The sequence below is a fragment of the Patella vulgata genome, chromosome 9 (genome assembly GCF_932274485.2).
Source record: "Patella vulgata chromosome 9, xgPatVulg1.2, whole genome shotgun sequence".
Taxonomy (NCBI): Eukaryota; Metazoa; Mollusca; class Gastropoda; family Patellidae; genus Patella; species Patella vulgata.
Window position 1 is genome coordinate 17,287,944 of NC_065887.2, and position 24,346 is coordinate 17,312,289.

Genomic DNA, 24,346 nt, shown 5'->3' on the forward strand with positions numbered 1-24,346 from the left:
TTGAGGGATTTATTCAAGAACTTGCCTTTCTGTGTATTTGCGGTTGGGATACTCACGAATTACTTTTGGATTTGTATCAGGGGCGTTTTGAATTGGATATAAATTGAATTTGCGTATTTGATTAAAATCCATGAAATGATGTATTTGATCTAAGGCTTGCATCATGGTTATACCAGTACATTTATTTAATTTTGTAATTATCTTTTGGCACTTCGTTTGTAATTTTTCAATTTTCGGTAGTTGTCACCCCCGTCCTTATGACAATGTCAGTTTATATTTTTTAGTTACCTATCTACAGAGTTTTTTTTGACCAAAATTATCATCGTCCGTTTGATTGGCCCGCTGTTCAGAAGGTGGTGCAGGACAAACCCATGACGTACATGAACATAATCTGGACTATTAAGCCCACGGGCCTTTCGGTTTTGGTTTTGGTTTATGTCTTAATTTTAATTCTTCAATTCCCGGGAATTTCACTGACACGCGGAAGTGTCTAAAATATTATTCTATACAATTCTAAACTTAGTTCTTTAATCGGGTGCAATTTATAAATGATTGCATTAGAAGTGCGGTATTTCTATAAACCTACATCGATCCATTGTCGTATAACAAAAGTGATTAGTTCATTCAGTAGGTCTAGGGTATTCCACTCCTTCTTTAAAATAACAATCTACGATTACATAGCAGATTACTAGATTATAAAATATTCTGACGTAGGAGGTAGGAGATTTTTAGATTTTAAAAAAAGGAAAGGTTCTGGTTGGGTAAGTAGATAAGCCGCAAATATATATTACAGCGTGTCATACGACGGTTATGTGACTCTTAATATCTTTGGGTGGGAATATGGGAGAGTGGCAGGAGTGCAGCTCAAATAATACATAATAGTAAGTGCAGGGGGACTGCACCACACATAATTTACACAAAAACAAATACACGGACAGGACATCATACTCAGGAAAACACAAACATACAGACAATTCAAATCAATTAAAAAAAAGTGAATGGATCCGGGGGCTAGCCGTAAGCGTCCACTGCGCTGTACAGTCCCGGGTCTGTAGTGACACAGACTTCACTCAAATTTGAAAACAATTAGGAATACAACCCAAAGAACCCATAGTAGACAGTGTTTGTTGAAAATGGTTCTGATACTCTCCTAATTTGATATCTTAAACAGTAGTCAGGGGCGGGGGGTATTTTTATTAATGGTGTTCTCGGTAACACGCAGGACGGAGGGCCTGACAAGGACAGCTGTCTAGTCCTTCGGAGGAGACGAAAAACCGAGGTCCCGTGTATACATTGGAATGCACGTAAAAGATCCCTTGGCAGTTGGAATTCGATAAAAGAGTAGGCGATAGTGCCGCTGCCCGGGCAAAATGTCCCTCATAGCACACTGTATGGCGTATGCCCGTCTTCATTAGCCCAGGTTAGGAGCAGAACAGTAGGACGTTAAACCCCATTTCATTTCATTTCATTTCTCGGTAACACGTTTACTCTTTAATTTACTCCCCTCCCCTCCCCTCTCCTAGAAGTATAGAATCCGATGAAATCGACAATTTCTGTTTTGTGACCGAAATCGGCTCAAGACGGGGAGCGTCATTTACAACCAACATATTCTTGTTAACATTTTGTAGTGTATTTTACTAGATTTATCGCGTAATATTTGTGTGGTTTGGTTTTAGTTATGTTTGTGTTTTGTTTACAATTTCTAAACCAGATTTTCCATGTCATGTTCTACTTTTTCGTTTCACATATGGATTGTACTTTGTTTTACGTATGTTTGATCATTGCTATACGAATAAAACGCTACGTCATGATGAGACAGTAATGTAATATTTAAAAACATGTTACGGTAATTTTGTATATTTCTTTAACACATAATTCAATAGTCATAGTAGCTTACTTTATCATAAACATGTCCGTTGGTCCGTCCCTATTCCTTGGATAGGGGCTACGGTGGCACACTTACCAGGAAGTTCCGGGTTCGATCTCGGTGTTCACCTGGAAAGTTCCTCGGGATTATCCAATGTGTTTCCCCTTTTCAGTGGTGCAGGAATTAGGATCAGGAAACAGCGTCTAGTAGTTCGGATGATACAAAAAGCCGAGGTCACGTCCACACGTTGGCGCGAACGTTAAAGAACCCTTTGACAGTTTGAATTCTAAATAAACATAGACCGTAGCGTCAGTCTCGCGGCAAACATTCCCCCCATTGCATACTGCATGACTTAATCCTGTCTTCATTATCCCGGTGTAGGTGCAGAAAATTAGGACGCGAAACCCCGTTTCATTTCTTATCCCAATTCTATACGCGCGTTATCAATTGATCTTTTAAAATGTGCGTGCATTGTTTATAATAAGACGACGACGTCTATCCAATAATTAATTTCTTATCGCCCTTGATCACTGAAAAATCTTTTGGTCGCTCTGGAAGAAATTTTAATATCCTATTGACTTAAGCGATTTCCGAAAACTGCTGCATGTTTTGTTACCCTGATTACTTGTTAGTGAGATATAAATACTCTAATTCCCTTTAAATGTATTAAAATACGACAACCGTTATTGGCTGACAGGCGACTAAGCCAGTGTATTCCATTGCCTGGCAACCTGTATTCGTCTTTGAGTTTTTCATTAGTTTCCCGGAAACGGTGTTGTGGATTTCAGTACCCTCCAAATTCACCCAGATGAAAGAGAACAATAATACTTGGTAAACAGTCTCTGGTCGTTATTTGAGGGGGTTTTTAATACCTTTCAAACTACAAGAAATAACAGTCTACATTGGTTTAATTCTGCTCGGTATTTACATTGATATGATAGGGGGTTGGATTGCCGAATTGTTAGCGCTTGCACGTTGTATTATAAGGTATGTCATTGAGTCAACTGGCGTTGTTTCGATTACCCGGTTGTGCGTGACAAGGAGTAGGGTCGCCTGTCCAATCTTCTCCGGGTCCTCGGGTTTGCTCCCACTGCTAATGACCCCTACGCGAAGGCGAATTATTGAAATAAAATTTAACCATATGTTAGTCCCAAAATGACTTAGTTTGTGTCGTGTGGACGTTAATCTCATCTCTCTCTCCCTCTCCCCCTCTCTCTCTCTCTCTCTCTCTCTTAATCAAATGTTAAACAATCAATTTGGGAACATTAATTTATGGTCCGAAAAATGTAAATGACGATCAACTGTTTTAAAGGGACAATAACACTCTTGCTGGCTTGACAGCTCCAGTAAATAAATATCAGCCTTATTTTAAGTATTAGATGTTTAAGCGTCCTACCTGTTGTGTAAATTATCCATTACATCCTATTTTACTTGTCCAGAGGGTTCGAAAATATTTTTAAATCCAAGTCACATTTGAAAAGGTTTACGTTAGGCTTTTCAGATCATTTAGTTGAATTTTTCCAATTTTTTAAATTAGGTGTGTTAAAATTCAATTTGTAACATCAATTAATTGGAATATTGTAAAATAGTACAATTTGTTGACCAGAATAAAGATTGGGACATATTATTCTGTTACAACAAGAGTGGTATTGAGCCTTTAATTATGAGAACTTGGTTTTCAGAAGTCAAACCTTATGGGCTGAAGAAGTAAAAATCACTTAAAAGCTCTAAACCTCTTTGATCTGGGAATAATAAAGTACTGAATAAGTCTGGCAAGCCCCACTGTTAGGGTGACCCATGTACTCACAGAAATACAGTCCACCGCTGATAGTTCGAGACTACCACTGAAGCCTGCACATTCGCCGTGCCGAGACCAACTTTCTGACAGTATGATACTATAAATAGCCATGGCACGTGCAATTCTCTACAAATCTATCAACTATTACAGCCGTAAAAAATTTATTGTTGACGATTTTGAATAGCAGTTAAATTAAGCTTCTTGGTTATTACAGCAGATTTAGAAATTACGTTCGTTTCATTTTTTAAATCGCTTTATCATTAACTGTACCGTTAAGAGTGGCATCTTTTGGTTTAGTACAAATAATATCTCTGAATCACTCGGGTTAGGCAGGAACATGATACTAGCAGTAGTTTCATTTTACTTTTACAAGCTTCTTAAAACGATTGTTGAGCTACCTAACGTCCTTATTTCTAAATTCAATTTCTTGTTCTAGCTTTCTGTTACGTTTCGTAAAAAAGTAGTCTTGATTATCCCGACCTGTCAATGGTCGATAGACTGGTTAAGCGAGACTAATTTCAAAACAAGGGCACGTAACCTATCTTTTACTCAAAAGTGTCTGGATGTTATGGACGACTCTTGGAACCAGTTTTCAGTCTATTATTTATACATGATTAATGGTCATAGCTTTTTAAGTACAACATGATCGTTTATTTAGTGACTATAATTGTGTGAAACTGATTTGAGGCTTGGCATATATATAAATATTGTGGCGTAATTGTCGAGATATATGGAGATATTTATTTATGGTGGGTCACCCTACCACTGTGTCGAAATTAGACCACAAAATCGCTTATATCGCGAAACTGGTTTTATCTTTGAACTGTACAACCTTCGGTGAAGGAAAATTTAATTTGCATCCCACAAAACAAATCAACATTTAAAATCCAATGAAAACCTAATCAAATAGGTTTTGTTATTGTAATGAGATCTACATACTTGGCCATTGTCTCTCGTCTGGTTCTGTTGAATGGTGGAGACCTATAGCTGTTTTCCATAAGTATGTGTTATAGTTTATTGTTCTACCCAGTTAATAAATGCCTCCAAATGAATATAACTAATTCGTTTCATTTTATTGATCCATTGTTGTAATAAACGTATTTCATACGCGACGAGACTGTTGTATGACTTGGGTCTTTCTTGAAACTTAAATTGTTTATAAATTGGCAGTAAGTCCAAAAAAGGGGTTTTAAGTACATGTATTATGTTGTTAAAAGATTCCATAATTGTAATAAAAGTTGAAAGTGCTAGACCATGTCGCTTGCCTTTGGCTGAATGGGTACCACGTGACTAATTAACCTGTTCTTAATTAAATTTGACCTGTGTTTAATTAATGTGGAGATTATTCTCATCGACATGCTAATATAACTATTTACATAAGATAGCTTTAATGGTCTTAGATTATCTTAAGGCTGGCATTGATAACCTGTATACGCTGCTTACAATGTGTGACTTATTAAAGTCGAAATAGTTGTTTTGGGAAGGAGTTGATGCTTTTGTCGGGTTACTAAATCTCCATACTTATTTTCAAATCTTTATCTATTAAATATATGTCTGATATATATCTGTATTGATAAACAGATTTTTAAGAAGGGGTATCTGTATGTATGTGTTAATTTATTGACCCATGGTTATGTCATATTTAGGTCGCTGTAGATCATTGTTGTAGACGCTCAAATTGGCAAACGTATTGTATTACCTGGACATGAAACCACTATCATTTTCTTTACGCTGTATCATTCAATGTGAAACCTTTCTATTAAATTTGGAGTGACTTACGCTTTATCATTCAATGTGAAACCTTTCTATTAAATTTGGAGTGACTTAGGGAAATGTATATCTCCTTTGATTGTTATCCCTGGATATGAGCGTTTTTGGCTAGGAGATAGGGGTTCCTTCTCAACCCTATGGGTTTACCCCAGTTTCTTCCCACGGGAAGGGTTGGGTGTAGTTAGTGGTTTAACGCATATGCGTGAAAACACAGGTCTATCATCATTGGGGCAAGCGCGTGGTTTCGATTCGCCGCTTGTACGTGACAAGGAGTTGGGTCCTCCGGTTTCCTCCCACTGCTAAAGCCCCTACGCGCAATCGAATTGTAGAAATAAAATTGAGCTCTCTCTCTCTCTCTCTCACTCTCTCTCTCTCTGGGGGTTTGGATGGCCGAATGGTTAGCACGTGCGCGCTGTATCATAAAGCCTATCATTGAGTCAACTGGCGTGGTTTCGAATCCCGGGTTGTACGTGACAAGGAGTAGGGTCGCCTGTCCAACCTCGTGGGTTTTCTCCGGTTTCCTCGCACTGCTAAAGACCCCTACGCGCAAGCGAAATATTGAAATAAAATTAAACCATATGTTAGTCCCAAAATGACCTAGTTTGTGTCTAGTGGAGTTAAACCCCCATTCCCCTCTCTATCTCTCTCTCTCTTTCTCAGGAAAGGCCCTGTACATTCACTGAATTAACTAAAGTTTTTCTGCGGTATCAGTGAAAGGGGACGTTACGTTAAATCCCCTCAAAACAACAACGGTACTGGCTAATGTTCATACATTGATTGTTACTATGATTCGTTGATATTGAAGTATATAATGTAGGGTTAAATTAGAATGATATATGGGTATAGATATAGTTAAAGTACACGACGCCAAGTGATAACCTAGATAAGTACTTATATGTTATGTATACTATAATATATGAGAGCTTTGGACCTTCACAACGTAAATATACATACTTATTTCTTGTTTTTATTTTTTATTTATGTTTTTTTTTAACTTGCTTGACGACAGCGTTGTCACACACGTATAGCTAAAGACAAAATGACAAGTTAACAATGGTGCTGTATTTTCATGAATAGTAATAAGGATTTAAAGATGCTCTTGACTTTGTCAAACTATATTTATGGATGGATATACAATTTCTATATATTATTTGCACGTATTTTATGCGTCCTGTTATTCTCTTAAATTACAGTGCGATTAGGTAATATATGTTGCTTTAATGAAGAAAATAGCTGAATGTGAAACAAATACATAATGACATTAGTTTTTCAAAAAATAAACAAATAATTGTAGCCTGTGGAATAAAAGAACAGAATTTTTTCAGATTTACTCGAATTGTTTTCTCGTTGAGATTTGCGTACACCTGTGGTCTATATAAATGGGTGCTGTACAAAATGACCGAAAATGACACACAAATAAGAAATTAAAAACAGATATACATACCTATCTATATGTTGTGTCTCTTCATAAGATTAATTAAAGGGCATGATAACACCATGACTAAAAGCGTTATATACCTATTATTAATTATAGCACTGTCCGGCTACTATAAGAATTAACAAAAACAACTGAAGTTAATTAGCACGTCGTAATGAGAAACGAACTCATTGTTTTCTTTCTGAAAATGTTGCGCGATTTAACTATAATGATTGCCGAGTGTCGTACAAAAAGCAGACTTTGTATGTTTGTAAAAGTGATGCTACCCTTCTGAATGTTTCAGAAAGTCAAAGAGATAAGAAAAAGTCAAAGAGGTAACAAAAAGTAAAACACAATAATATATTTATTTTCTTTCTTACCCCCCCCCCCCCCTCCCCCCCAAAAAAAACCACGGAAAAACTGTTGCTTATTTTAAAACGCCTTTTCAGGCAGCAAAATAATTACATAGTTATGACAGAAATGGTGGATAATAAAATGATTGAAAAAAAAAATCGCATGTTTCACAATAGATTTTTATGATACATAACATTATGCTAATACTTGACTGGGTTTTAAACTGGAACCATGTATCCTTCACTTTCTAGCATAGATTGGTTCATTATCCAATAGTATGCTGCTCATGTGAGAAAACAGACAGAATGCTGACACAGCGGCCCCCTTTTACCCACCGGTCCCAGCCCATCTGACATTGCCCAAATCCCCATTACGTCAGTTCTCCCCTGCGTATATTGTTTAAAATTAAATAGTTAAAGAACTTGTAATTATTGTTATTATTAAGTTTAATACCATGTGTATCATATGGTTTGAACTTATATGATTAAGGGGTAAAACAAGGTTGGAATGTATATCGGTTACGTTTCATTACTGATAGTTATGACATGATCATTTCCAGCGATATTGGCTATAAACACGGTTCATTTGGAAATCTGACAATATGTGATGATAAATTGATTGCGATCGTCTGAACTTCACCCACAGGGTCACGTAATACTCAGCTATAAGAACATCATGCCGTTTGTTTGGTCGGTTACATCATTACTTGACGGTAGACTGCACTGGAAGGATTACTCAAGACACTGTTGAATCGCTCTATGTGGGTATAACGTACACAGAGTTTCATCGGCTCATTGGACAAATTCGGTCATGTGACACCAGCACAAAGGTCGCGTCAGCTAAAAGTGGTTGACATACATGTATTAAAGTTTCAGTCACGGAACAGACCACAGGTAGTGGAAAACTCAAACTCAACTTCTCTTTATTTTTTTTAAACAGAAAGTGACCAAGGAGTATCTAAGATAAACTGGTGATGTGGTAAAGGCCATTAGATAAGAATTAAACTCAACAATGTCGTAAGTTGAAAACTTTTTTTTTTTTGAACATTCTACAAAAAAATCCACTTGTTTTAGGCTCATTATATAAACAATGAAATGACACGTATTTCGTTTGTACCCGTGTATTTTCACAAAAACAATGAAAAAAGTCATTCCGGTTCTCTTATATTCTTATACGCATTTTAACAAAATTATTGTAACATTGGAAAATAAATTTTAACGCAAAACTTCGTGACGTAATCCACAGATGTGACATGCTTAGATACACCGATAATAGAAAGTTTTTACATATTTCATTGAACACCTCGACAGGTACTTCTTATCTTAACAATAGACATTTACATAATCGAAAACCAATATTTAGCACATAGTCAGAAATGTGAAAATTAAGCGTAAAAATTCTTTTTATAGAAGTTCAGTTATATAGACGTTATATAATATGTCTAGTCTTTTATCGAGATATTTTTCACTCTAGACTTTACCCTTCGTTTAACCTCCGCAACAAACTATGTATTTAATACACCCACAATTTACAACTAAATTACAGAGCAGTCTTCGGGCCTGAGTATAATATTTAATGACATAGTTACTTGTAACCTTAATCGTGTTCAGCTTCATCAAAAAGGTTTGACGCATAATTGATGAAATCGCAATCTGAACTTTGACCTTCAAATGATGACTACTATGATATGATATACTACTTTTGATTGACGTATGTTTTTGCATGATGTTAGGGAGGTGATAGATGTATGCCTCTGCATATTTTGTTGAACTGCGTCAAGCTTGCATCCCTACGTGTCCTGCTGATTGACGTTCTGACATGTTAATATTTCATCATCAGTATGCGTGGCGTTCTACATGTGCTGAGACTATTGCCCTACCACATCCAACAATATGCACAATATGGTACATGACCATTATCTACAAATTGATGTCTATTAATCAAACATAGAGCAATTTAAATGACATGCGAAAATACGCCCATTAAATTTAGGCCTCTCAAGCTACTATCTGTAGAAGACTGTATCCCCCGAGCAACATTCTCTATTTTCTTTTTTTGTACATTTACTACCCTGAGGGCTTACAAATATCTTGAACTGACTCCGACCTGAGATGAAACCCATACGAATTATTGTTCATTTAAGTTAAATAGAGATGGTCACAAATGCTGACCTTGTCGAACACCGCAATACATTTTAAAGTTAAGTGTCTACTATATGCCTCTTTAACACAAGTATTATATACATAAATAAATAAAAAATACGTCCAGGTAAAAAGTTCACCACTTTACTTCATTCTGACATACATTAAATCATATCAGCTAGCTGTCTGCCCTCTACAGGCGTCTTCAAATATTAATAATACACATATCTGCATATGACTATATATTAAAGAACGCGATTTCGCTATTGATCTTTGTCATGTAGGGGAGATAATGTATGGGTCTCATAAAATTCACAATACTCACAATACAGTAACGCATCCCCACGCTCTTAACTTCGCAATTTGGTTATACACAACCCGTCAAACACATATACAGATCTTTTCTATAACAGTTTGAGATGTCTTTATATGCTTGCTGTGATGTTTAAAATTAAGAACTTGAGCTTACATCAGTGCATTTCCCAAACTTTATATGGTACACTACCTCCCTACCATACCCAATATCAGGTGTATAAGATGTACTGAATTTCACTGCCACGTTTTGTTTTTTTCGACAACATTGTTGTCATTTTGAACAATATATCTGTTCAATTTTAAAATCTTTTTATTTGAGCAACATCCAAAGTGTACACATCATTTGCTTTATCCTAGCATCGATTTGGAAAACAAATCGTGTTATTTTTATCTTGCTACGAAATTCCCGTCTCCTGGAACGACTATCAATTGGAATACATGTGTATGTGTAAACATGGAGTTTAAACAAACGTGGTATTAGGGGGAGAAATCGGGTGTAAACATTTGAACACATAAAGCGTTTGGATTTTCTTAAACAAAGCTGAACCGTCTATAAATTCTGACAAATGTTAGTGAACAACTGATCATGTCTTCTTTGAGCGGCATTTAGCAATTGACATACGTAATACAAAAAACATAATATGGAACACAATCACTATTTTATTTAAAGCGACGTTTCGTTGAGGGTTCTCTCAACGTTTTCAAGCTTGAAAACGTTGAGAGAACCCTCAACGAAACGTCGCTTTAAATAAAATAGTAATTGTGTTCCATATTATGTTTTTTGTATAACTGATCATGTGTATACATTGTTTCATACAGTTCTTCATCATAATTCTATATAAACGATCCGAAATCGATTGATTTAAAACATCGAAGAAAACGAAAGTATTTATTATAATCGACTTGATACACCCCAGGGGCTACCTTATTACATCTTTCGATTGTAAAATTGAGAATATGATTTTAGGGAAAATTTCTTTGTACTTAACTGTCTGCGTGTTTACTTGTACATTAATTGAATAGGGATTGTCGTAGTTGGAACCCTTGATAAACACCGTATAGTATTTTGAATAATAATAATAATATGGTTCGCTTGTACAATGACACTTTAAAAAAGATCTAACATATTAGGCTTTTAAATTTTACAACATGTTCAATATGTAAAATACAAAACAACTGATAATTAAATATATCTATTTCATGCAATTAATCCTTGTTTATCCCCGATTTAAGGGATTATATAAAGTTAACTGGACCACCGGTATTCACATGGTTTTTTCGTGTCTGATTAACTATAATTCTGTCTGTAATGTGTTTATCATAATACATAATTCTAGCTTTGTGCTTGTTTATTACGATTGATATATCAGTATCACACATAATTAGAATAACTGATACATATTATTACTATTCTAGGAATTGTTAGTATATACGAACCCATAACATTTGTAAAACTTATAATTAATTGTTTGCCAATCTAATGGCTTACTTGTATACAAGGACTTGCCATTCTAATTTCTAAATTATTTAATTCCCCTTTTAATTCTTACAAGGTTTACCTGAATTAACAGAAAATAATGCATATGTATAGCCTATTAACTTAAGTACATAATTATAAACAGTGCGCTTTGGTGTGCATGCTCAGACATATGTATATGTGCTGTATTTAGTATAAGTAGATATTGCTTTATTGTTTTTTCCTTTGACAGTTTTAAGCTGTTTTATTACCCGAAGCGATATCTCCCACTATCGTCTAAACCCTAAATGATCCGGTGTGAATATATTGAAAATAATTTTAGTTACACAAAGTCTAATATAAGTGTGATCTATATACCTACAACTTCTTTACCTATATATTATGTAAATATCAAGAATTGGTAGAGAGCTTTAAAGTGGATGAAACTCAGTATGTCATATATTTGTATGGTAGACAAGTTTAAGCTGCATCCCCAGGCAGTAACCCGTTACCTTTTTCCACCTGAGTGATTTTAATTTATTGTCTGGCCACAGTGTCTAAATAACCATCTCACCCCTTTATTGTCAAGCAAGTGGCCCACGTTGGCGGCGTGGACTAGATATCGACGTCCAATTGTTTATGATATGCGCTTGATTTCCCTGTTAACGCGCTTTTATATCCCACAGAATAGATTAGATTGGTCACTCAAAGGACCTGCCAGAGAATAGTGAAAAACCTAACAACTGCACGACAACAAGCTACAGTTGAAGTCAACCACGTCGAGATGGTCGTGAGAAATCTCATAAGTTATGTCATCAAAGCACTTGACTCTCGACTTGAATCTCCCGTTTCCAAATCCCGGTTTAAATTTACGTGCACGTAAAAGAATGTTTGCCAAAAAACAAATGACCCAAGTAATGTGTTGAGATGTTAAACCCCATTCTTCTGGATCGGTCATTGACTTGCTTGTATCTGTTTTAAACAAAGGATTTCGACAATGGTTTAAAGTAGCTGATTCTTCGTAAATATTCTAACGTTAGTCACCCGTGACTGACTTGTGCCCCAAGAAGTGTTAAGCGATGGGGATCTACACATGGCCTCCGGAATTCAAATGTCAAAATTTTGAGGAATAGGTTGCGTTTACCGAGAGGACAAAAAGTTGATGACTTTGCCCCGAGCGAAAATAAATAATAGGATACGTATACATGTACCTATCTTTCGTCAGTCATAAATTTATCGTCGCATCACGTCCTATATCCCATATTTAAAAAATACAAAAAGAGAACCTTTTACAGTGACTTTATCAGCCAAAATCATTTTACAGATCATTTTACTATAATTTATAAAGAATATCCTGGAATCCTGAAAGTAATTGAAAGAAACCAACTGTCGCGAAATAAAATCATATCCGTTTTGGGGACCATCCCAACCGATCACCGAGTGCAAACCTGGTAATCATATATATATATGTATATAATATCCGCTTTATATACTATTATTCTATTGTAAACATAAACACGTGAAATGTGATTGAGAAACGGAACCCGGGAAATAGCGAACTTTTTTTTTTCTTGATCTAATGCTAGGTTCTCACGATTTGTGCCATGATTGATTTTAATCGTAGAGTAATCGTGGTGATCCTATCAGGTCTTATCATATATTGGGGTCAGTCATAGCGATCCTGTGGGTCGTATCGAAACGTATCCGCACGTAGCAGATCGTCGTAACGCTTCGCACGACAGTGGGAACCCTGGCATTCATTTTCCGGTCATTGGTATCCTCTGATTGGTTGGTGCCTTATGGTTATTGGGTGCAGACTTCAGAGGCGTACGGGTCATGGGATGTTGGTGTATGTTGGGCGCTGTGGTGGGGATGGGGGTATTACTGACTTGGAGATAATATTATAAATTTAAGAAAATCTTTACTCTCAAAAGTACGTGGTGATTTTACGGTTTAGACTACCTTTTACTATGATAGTGCAAAATATATTTTTTGAATAATTGTTTCACTAGTCACTCTGCTATTCAGACAAATTTATTACTACTTTTATACTTATTATATTTTTCGCGTAATTTAATAATTTTATGGACGACAATCTATATAGATCTACTTTGATGTTGGCAGTTCAATTTATTCCAATATACCTATATTAACTTGATTAAATAACTTTATTCTTTTACAAACTTTTGTTTATTTGGTATCCTGGGTGTTGCTTTTTGTTCCATGGATTATTTGGTGATGTTTAAATGATCTCTTGGTTTGATAACTTTATTCTTGTATGAAAGTTTTTTGATTATGAACGCAGCAACTAGCTTTTTGTTTCATGGACTATTTTGTGATATCTTTTAAATATATCTGTCTCTGGTTTAAGTACACTCACAGACGAAAGAAGATTGTTAGCTATTGCTATGTCCCTTCGGTGACCCAAGATGAGTTTGATGTGAAGGTCGTGGATAGCTCAGTTCGTGACAAAATCAGACTCGGAGTAATTTAAAATGTTAGGATGACCCCCCTAGTTTTTCTGTGTTTTTATTACTAATTCTTGTTTCACCTGTGGTCAGGTTAATTACCTACAGATTTATATAGATATGTGGTTTATTCATCGCCGATTAACCTGTCTCGCAACCTTTATTTCTGTAAATCATTTAATGTACTCCTTGTCACGCTGCAAACCCATGAATCGAAACGACAACACTTGACGCAATGATAGAACTTAGGATCTAAGCGAACGCATATAGGCCACTAGTTAACACCCCCCCCCCCCCCCCACACACACACACACATACAACACACACACACACACATCCACTCTACCCTCTGTGTTCAATAAGAAGGCAAATAATCACATGAGGTTTTATTTATGTTTCAACAAGAGTTATTTGTGGATTATTCCGCATTGCTGGCATGCTGAAATATTAAGCAGCCATCTATTTTTTCAAACGAATGAGAAATCGTTGAATTTCGCAGTACCTCGAATCGGATGTCACCAAGTAGTTTCTTTACCTTCTTAGGTTTCCGCGTGAGAAGACTTCAAAGAAAAAAGATTTGGTCAAAACGTTTTGTAATGCTTATGACCGACTTACACAATTCTGATTTTTGGACATGTAACTTTGGTCAGGACAGCACATGAGCCAAGGACCAATTAACTAACATAGAATTTACTTTAAATGAGTCACGTTGATCTGTGTACTCTTACAGCCTCAAAATAAACGCATTGCTCATCTAATAGTAATTAACGGACATGTTTTGTAACGAATCGGTTACGCATCCAAATTATAAGGTTTCGATTTTAATCCCAGAACGGCGCCCATAAGTGTACATAGGCTCTACACAGGTGCCGAAAGATAATACCTCAACCTACTTACATAGAGACTCTTCTCGTCATAACAACCTGTTTTGCACCAGAAAAAACACCACATTCCTTTAGATGTAGTTCAAATCTTCGAAGGTCTGATTAAGAAGCTATTCTGCTCTGAACGTATGGTAGTGACAAGCACTCTTTTTTTTTTCTCCAAAACTAAACTGGCGTCTATCCAACTTTAGTTTTATGAACGTGACAAATTACAACGTTAATGTAAAAAATGGAGTTGCTTTATCTTTTAGATTTTTTTCCCAGTACTTTTATAAACCGTCTAATCAGACCTTAAATATTTATTTTTGTTAAGCTTGTGGTTGCTCTCTTCGCTAAACTGGGCGACGAAATTGAACCGAACGTTGTTCTAAAGAGCACACAAATGTGCTTAGTCTACATGTAGTTGGGGGTCAAAGTCTCCCTTGCGTTGGCTAGAATCCAACTTTAGATTGATATTGACATGCTGATCAATCAAAAAGAGATTTCCATCGTTCTTTAGATAGTCATTCTCCACCCTCTTAACGTTTGTGGAACTAATGAAAAGGTGCTCCAAATGATTTGAGGGTCTTTCTTACATTCCGACCTTTCTTGCTTTATTTTATTTTCCCTCTGTGCAGATAAACGATGGGCGGCTGTATTTGTATTTCCTACAAAACAGCTATCGTTATGTAATCTTTGCGTAATGGCCATTCTTTATAGGCAGTTTACTTTCCAATATGAACTCTCTTTTGTTGACGTCAGTTAAAGAATTGACAGATTAAAATATGTGTAAATAGAATTTAACAGATCCACTGATAAATTAACCGGAGGTCCCACGCTACTTAACTTAAACTATTTAAAACGGATTTATATATCATCAATTAATTTTGCGTCATCATGGTTACAGCAGAACCCGGATATAATCCCCGTTATCATATCTGTGAATAAGAACGTTCACATGTCGCCCTGCGATACTGTGCGATCATGCATACCGTTAGATCCTTGTGTGTTAAATGTACTCTAGCCGTTCTAATTCAAGCATTTTCAATTTCAGTGAAGTAATAAAATTCACGATTAATAGACATCTTTGTTTTTGAAGGTCATTCAAACCACGTGTTGCCCTTTTTAATAGCTATTTCAATGACAAATTTATTGATTTTAATGACTTTTAAATTTGTTAGCGGATTATGGTTGCCCGTAAACTCTTTTGACATATTGATAGCCACATCGGCATCTGTACAGTAGTAAACGACTTGATTAGCTTCTATTCATTTATCGCTTCTACCTGTAATTAAATCGATGGGACGCAACTCTCGGCCTTGCTGAACTCCTCTTGTGTCAACAGTCAACATTCAGTTTACCGCGATCACAATTTTCACCGTGATGACAAATTTGATAGAAAATGACGTCATTAAATAAAAGCTACCGGTGGTAAAGCTTTTGTCAAATAGTTTGTAATGTTTACAGAAATGTGGACCATGTTATTTTTAGAAGCAATGTAACTACCAAGTCATCTATGAGCTTTCATTGTTTTTTCATCTGGTGCAATGTTTTCACTTCAAAGAGGTCTTCAGGGATCGAAATCGTTTTCTATTTGCATTGGCCCGTACATCTAGTTTTCTATCAATCTCTTGTTCGGGGTGGGGGGGGTGAATATAAAAACTTCAATAAAACCGATCCAATCCAAAAAGGGATTGAATCTATCTCCCCACCCCCAACCTAGCCTTCGAAAGCATTGTGTCGACAAACCCCGTTACTTTCCTTTCTATTGTCACTGGTTTATCAACAAAGTAATGACTTCTTGGAAATTGTCTCACATACGGATTACCCTTGTGGTTTGTTTTTGCTAAATTACTCATTGAAAATAAATTTAATTTGTAACCTTATTAGGTTGTATAGGGCTTCTACTTTATATGTTCACAATTTGTTAGTGATGTGTTACTGTTTTACAAATTGTCTACCTATAACTTAATGGTAAATATTATATAGGAATTCATCACGTTTAACCGTTTAGTTAATTGACACCTTTTTTCATGTGTTCACAATCGCCCGTAAGAAACCCCTCGGAGGAAAATTGCAAATAAGAAAAGAATTAAGTGGATAATGTTGGTATTCACAAAGGAAACTCAAATGGTGTTACAACTTTGCAAATTGCCCACCCATGTTTATAAATATTATTTGCTTTTGGCCCTTCGGTTTAATTGATACGCTGTGTAACATATGTATCTTGAATATCACATCCACCACGAGTGTGTACTTAACGAAATCCTTTACAAAAATATCTTAATGGAAGACGAACGCGAGAATTTTTGAAAGAGGTTTTGATTGTACAGTAGTTAACATCAGAATAATTTGACTGGCTTTTGTTTGTTTCGTTTTTGTATAAAATCGTACAAAAATAGTACATTAGACCTTTAGGCTTATCCGAAATAATTACACCTAACTTTATGTACCGACTGTGTACTTGGAGCATTTCCTTGCAGTAAAATATATTTTGACATGTATGACTTTGTGTGACCTTAACATTAGAACTCTGGGCTTTTTATTGGAATAAAATATGGTTTGAAGTATATTTAAACACCCATCTTGTTCGGTAGGGGGGTGGGGGATAATCTGTGTTTTTTTTTAAATTAGATCAGACATTGGTTGAAATAGCTTGTTATTTAACCATATAGTATTGTGAATCACGTAATGACTAAGACGGCGTTTGAGGACAATCCCTAGAATAACTTTGTTTTAAGCAAAATTATGCGACAAACGGCGTACATAGGCCGGTTGGTGGTAATCGTCCCCACCATGTTTATGGTGTAACTTGGGATTAGTCACCAAGGTAGCCGACACACTAGTATACAATGGCACATGTTATCAGTATACGTTATCTAGAATTTGATATACCTATATTCAAATCGAAATATATACAATATATGTGTGTTAGCAAATATTAAGTATAAATCTGTCGATAAGAGGTCAAACTAAAGTCATCATTATCATGTTTAGATCATGGACATGTCTTAGACCATGTCCAGTTTTACAGCTGACCCCTCTCACCTGAATCACCTTAGATAAGTTTTATCTTAGATGCCAAAGTTGTCCTCGGAATTCTTGTACCTCGTGTTTAAATCTATTGGAATGATTTTTCTGTTATTAAACAAGTGTTTCTAAAACCAAATACTAAATTTAGATTTAGCCACGGGGAGCCACGGTTGCTTAGTGGGAAGGGCGTAGGGCGTTGGCGTTTCATCGGAATTTTCGGGCTTGACCACACCGCTTGTCAGTGGTGTAGTAAGGAGGGACTAACAAGGGACAACGTATAATCGTTCGAATGGGACGTAAACCCGAGGCCCTGTATACACAATGGCGTGTACGTAAAGAGCCCTTGATAGTTGGGATTCGGAATACGAGTAGGCCATAGCCACGGTGGCTCGGTGAGTATGGCACTGGCTCTCTAACGAAGGTGTCCCGGATTCTTTGGAATTTCCATTCCAGTTTCCATCAACTCCATTCCTTTTTATTGGTCTCGATAATACTACTTCATATTAATCAAGTGGGTGGGGGTATTTGTAACATTGGGCCCACCTTTATTTGAATAAAACAAATAGAATCCCTGACCAGTGACCAACGCTTTCACCAGAATTAAAACACGAAGGCGTACGAGAATGGGCGAAAATATGACATTCTTATTGCTTTTAGTGACGCTAGGATATCCATAAATAAATCATAGACTAGAGTTTACATATATACAGAAAAACGTTATCAGTATATCATAAATAACCTTTCTACCTCGTGACTAATATCGCCTCCTATCAATTAAATGCTAGTATATATAATAAAGAAGAAAGGGGTCTTACATTTGTTTTAGTAGACCCATGGCGTGCTCAAGCTTGTTCTAACGCTGCACTCTTGACATTTTTCAAGTAAAATGTTCCCTTAATTCATCTTATAAAATGACAAGTCGTACACATGATTGATAGATATATCAATATTTTGTGTGTTTATGCAAATTAGAACTTATTTGAATAACATACCCCCTTTAGTATAAAATCTTAAATACTTACTTAGGTTGTCCGACAACGCCTACTTCACTCGATAATGATAACGAAAAATGCATGACGTTATCTTGGCGATAATGCAGAACTTTCTAAATGTTTGCTATATCATTCCATTGTGGACCTGCAGTCCATTTACCAGGGGTATGTAAACTCTGACGACATTTTAATAAAGTATACAAATACAGTGACAACCAGCTCTCTCTCTCTCTCTCTCTCTCTCTCTCTCTCTCTCTCTCTCTGTGACGTAAGACCATGCACGTTGAAGCAAAAGGGCACCTGTGTTTGAAAGGAAATGAATCGTCACTCCTCGATACAACCAATGAAGAAAATCACGTATCCTTATGACAATAGATTCAGACCAATATTTAATAAAAATTGTAACAGAATTACATTGAAAACAGTTGTCATTTCAAAATAACATGATGGAAAAGGAACAATTTCGCAACAATGTTGTCAAAAGCATGAAATCTTGCCAGTGTTTGATTTTGGATCATCATTTGCAAAGCATTGGGCTGAAATCTATATTTTTGTGTAGCTGCCAGTTCAAAATCAACATTGACAAGAATCTTAGATTTGTTGTGCTATTTTATGTAAATAATGCTTCAAAATGTTGACGGATTTGGTAAATATGCACACAAACAAGGGTCTAGACCACGGAAATGTATAATCGTGTTTTAAAATAGACCATGTAAAACTAAAAGCATTGTTCCACATAAAATAGAAACACGGGGCCGGTATCTGGTTATTTACCTTGGCAATTACATCACTGATATATAAAATATATAAATATATTTTTTTATATAGAATCTTATTGTTCAGTTGGTATTCATTATTATAAAAAAGCAACCACACTCAGCCCTTGCTTGTATTTAAAACATGCTGTATTATGGTTATCCACAAACATATTAAATTTTGCAAACATCCACATGACAACAAATTTATTCAGGCGTGCATATACTTATTGTCGATTTAATAAAAACGATTTAATCAGTTGCACAGTTGAAATTACTTTGTGAATAAAAATTAATATCTTGGTTATTCGTGCATAGCTATTTTCTGTTGAAGAACCAAATGTATTTTGTATTGATTTAACACATTGCTTTTAATTCTTGTTGCATATTGCCCATTTATTCAATTATCGTTTTTCTTTCATTTCAGAGTTTCGGCCATTATTGGAGGTTTCTCAAGCTACTCCAAGCTTCGAGGATCAAATGATGATGATTGGGTGGACAGAGTCAACCATCTGTACACTGTTATTATTCTAGTTATTTTCGCCATCTTCATCAGTGGTGGACAGTATGTGGGTAACCCAATTGAATGCTGGTGCCCCGCCCATTTTACGGGCTCATATGTAGCCTACACAAAATCATACTGCTGGGTGAAAAATACGTACTATATTCCCATGGACAACACCATTCCCGTGGAGCATAACAATAGATCTTCAGAAGAACTCACCTACTACCAGTGGGTGCCCATCATTCTCCTCTTCATGGCCTTCCTTTTCAAAGCACCCAGCATCCTCTGGAGGATCTTCAATAGCGGATCGGGATTGAACCTGGAAAAAATTGTCAACATGACAACTGATACCCAAATAGGAAGTCCGGACAAACGAGAAGAAACGTTGCGTCATATCTCGGTTTACATGGATCGTTGGTTGGAGACGCATCGCCAGTATCATTGGAACGCTCTCATCCGAGCTCGAGAAAGAGTTTCCAAACTCTGTTGCTTTTTGTGCTCAAAAAGAGATGGTACTTACCTAACCGGGCTTTATATTTTCGTCAAATTGGTCTACGTTGTTAACGTTATCTGTCAGTTTTTCCTGCTCAACGCTTTTATGGGTGAGTGGTATAACATGTATGGTATGGAGGTGCTGAGTGGTCTCTATAACGATCATGCCTGGAAGGACTCGCCAAGATTCCCCAAAGTAACCCTTTGTGATTTCGACATTCGTCAACTGAACAACATTCAACGACACACCGTGCAATGCGTCCTTCCCATCAATCTTTTCAACGAGAAGATCTTTATCTTCCTCTGGTTCTGGTTTGTCGTCGTTGCTGTTGTAACCGTCGCTAACTTCGGCTTCTGGATCTGGAGAGTCCTCTTCAAGATGAACCGAGTCCGATACATCAAGAAATATCTTAAACTCTTGGATGAGGTGCGCGGAGAAGAAGACAAACGGTTTGCCAAGAAATTCGCTGACCAGTATCTGCGAGATGATGGCATCTTCGTTCTTAGGTTAATCGGCAAGAACTCTAACGATATTTTATTATCTGACCTAGTCTCAAACCTTTGGAAAATCTACAAAAGTAAACCGATGATTAAAAAGGAATATGCTGATGATAACAACGAATCACATGCTTAACAATTGAACTTGTCAGAACATAAATAGGATTTTTTTCGATATGAAATATCTGTATATTTTCATGAATATATTATTAATAAACGTGACTTTAGTTCGCGTTTGACAACAAATCACGTGGCTTCCATGGTGTTGTGTGATTGGCCTAAAGGTGGTGATACTGCTGAACTGTATTATAGATATATATATATATATATAACTGCCATCTTGTATAAAATTAATAGAGTGGATGGGGTGTTTTTTTTATCATTCAAAAGTGTAGTTTCCATGGCAATCAGTAAACATTCCCATAATCAATTCACATTCCAACTATAGTTGTCGGAAACGAAAAACGGCTGTTTTTTCTGGACTTTGATTCTCATCGTCTTTTATTAAGCTGTGATTACATCGGGCAACTCAGTTCGCTCATAACACCGGAAAAATGAGTTGTTACGAATCATCAGTACTGTGATTACCGGTAATACCAACGGATCAGTAGTCAATTACTATGATATAAACAATCATTAAGGTTATCTTTTCCAGTATTTCGTATTACAGAACAACAAGAACTAGTCCAGATCAAGTTTCTAATCGAGACTACTGATGCCTTTTCTGTTACACATTCTATTACGTCACGTAATTTATATATCTCAACGAACAACGATGTCTACTTTGCTCACAATATTACGTTACGTGCCTTTCAGAGGTTGGCAATTCAAGTATTCCAGCAATAGATTTTAATTAATATATTGACCTAATTAATATTGTGCATTTTTTGGTTTCAAACCATATGTGCCTTAAAGTTTCAGACATTTAAAATAGCTTTTTATATATTTTATTTTTAAAAACATATTACTGAATATAATGCGATAAAGTTCTGGGCATTAATTGTGTTTTACACACTAATCTCAGTGCATTTTTAGTCATTTATTTCATGTTAAACATCGAATTGTTCAATTTCAAAGGATTGGTTTTGCCATCTTTTTATTTTCGTTCAGTGGTTTGGGTATTCTTTAAGTGATTTGTTTCCTTTATAAAGGGGGTATTACTTCTTTCTTTTTTTCTTTATTTTTTAAATTTTTGATAATTTGGGAATTTCATCATTACAGCTTCCGCGTATTATATTATTTTCTACAAAACTAAAGTAATTTATAGTTTATTCTGAAATGCTGAATTGACGTTATTCAAGTTTAATGTATATTATATTTTTTCCTCGCTTATATCATAATGTAATTGTGTATCAAGCATTTCAGATTTTCAACCTTCCTGTATATAAATAGAAAATTGGCTTTGTATACCATTTATCTACTTTATAAAAGATAGTTTAAATATACAGAGCTGTTATCTTAATTTTAGTCTATATATATATATATAAATAAATATATGCCCGCCTTCTTTATGTATTTAGAATGTATATTATTGCAGTTACTGTGGTTCGAGACAGGGGTATTTGAATTATTTAAAATTATTTTAAGTTGACGGTTTAACACTGAGCTATTTTCACTATCTTTATTTCGAGAAACATACATGAAGGTAAAATTAATTAATTATATAGTTTAGAATGTTTATTGTAATCATAAAGCCCCAGTCTATTTCTATAGTAATATGTAGGTAGTGTAGTTGTTTGCATATCTGCTTAGTGAATTAAATTATATATTAATTTTAATTGTGGCAGAATGATAAATCACGCTCATGAAACCTGTCTACGCAGTCGCAGTAAAATTTTGTGAAAATCACTATACACTGCATCTAATGCAGAACACTCCATTGCAGATTAAAGTCACTTAGTTAAATGTTTAAACTAATGGAGTACAACATAAAACGAAACGTGGTTTACATCTGGTTTTAAACAGTTTGACTCCAGTGGGAACTGCCGAATAAGCCCTTACCCCTCCCCTTACCTCCTCCTTAAAGCTCGGCTGCACAGGTTTTACTGTGGAGTGATTATCTGTCTACATTTGCCATGTTTACGGGAATCGTAGTTTGTCAATGAGAGAGGTCTTTTCCAGGTTGGGTAAAGATTTGCGTTAGGCGTAGGTTATAGCCCTAGTAGCCGTAACCCAGAATTCCCAACAGGTGAATTTATTTATGGAAAGACCTCCTTAACAGACCTGATCTCCTCCTCTCCTGGCCTGAAAATAGATAATACCCTTTTGAATCCAAGTCACCGTGCATATTACATAGATTAAACCCTTATATTAATATATAGTGTGTAGTCATATTAATCTAAATTGATATATCAATCTGGATAATCTGGTCAGTGAAAATCAAAATGTAATTGTGAAATGATGTGTTATAATGATTAAGGAATTGATAATATTTGATGCGGTGTGCCTTGGCAGCTCTATGACCCGTAAAGCCATTTATTATTTTTTTTAAATTGGGACATCGAAACCGGTATATATATATCATCGACTGTCGAGGTCAAATAAATTTTGGACATCGAAAATTCTAATGGTAGTCAATAGTCATTGAATTTCAAGTAACATTTTGAACCTCGAAATTTCTAATGATAGTCGATCGTCATTGAATATCAAATAAAACCCCGGATATTGAAAATTCTATAGATAGTCGATAGTCATTGATTTGGCCTCCAAAAAATTAGATTTCGAAAATTCTAGTCGAGAGTCATGTGATCCCTCATCTGGTAAGACGGTCATGGAAACACCAATATTATCATTTCTTCTAGATTTTAAATACTAAAATATTAAATGATGCAGTTTAAATTTATATTTTTATTGTGTGATTATAGGATCATTGAATGAATGAATGAATGTATAAAATTTATTGGGTTATTAAAAAATGTTGCTGTAATAATACAAGTTTTGGTATCTTATTTGTTGAAATCATCCGTGTTGATTGCCACCCATCGTCTACGGCTTCTGAAGACCTAAGCATTTTTTCCAAACGACACTTGTTCAGCACCTTAACGTCTGAATTAAGCGATCAAAACGGGGGTCATTCATTACCCAAGAGGTCGCGTGTTCGATCCGTGGCCTTTTCCAGCGTGGTTTCCCCTTTTGAGTGCAGGCACAGGATGGAGGACTCGAGGTTCAGTGTACGTAGCATAATCACTTGGCTATGTAATTCGACGTAGAATAAGCGGGACGTCCCTCAAAGCACACATCATGTCATGTGTCCGTCTTCATTATTCCGGTTGGTTTAGAAACGTTAAATCCAGTTTCATTTCTTTTTGATTAAATAAAACAACTTGTGCCCACATTACACATCTCACCCCACAAACAACCCACTACGCAAACCTTATAGATATCTTACATGAGCCAGTGACTTGAACTATTACTGGCGGGTCGTGTCCGTAACCCCGGCCCTGAACAGACAGACAAACGACAGTCACAAATATTAGTATAGATAATAGATCCCTGTATTAATATAATAACGACCATGTAAAATATATTAACAAAAGTAAAAATATCCAACGTCAACAAATTACAATAAAATATTTTAGTTATCGGTAATTAAATTTCCAGTCAACAACAGGCACTGTTAATA

The 24,346-nt window shown here is 35.8% G+C and overlaps 1 protein-coding gene across 3 annotated transcripts in view; it reads left to right on the forward strand.

Annotated features, from left to right (window-relative positions):
* Positions 1 to 23,658, forward strand: part of LOC126832036 (innexin unc-9) — a 78,062-nt gene extending 54,404 nt beyond the window's left edge. For all 3 annotated transcript variants that reach the window (XM_050562732.1, XM_050562730.1, XM_050562731.1), the window contains exons 2-3: positions 8,146 to 8,222; positions 19,657 to 23,658. In XM_050562732.1, coding sequence (XP_050418689.1) covers positions 8,218 to 8,222; positions 19,657 to 20,860 — 1,209 coding nt within the window. In that variant the 5' untranslated portion in view covers positions 8,146 to 8,217 and the 3' untranslated portion in view covers positions 20,861 to 23,658. The remainder of the gene's footprint in view (positions 1 to 8,145; positions 8,223 to 19,656) is intronic.
* The last annotated feature ends 688 nt before the right edge of the window (positions 23,659 to 24,346 follow it).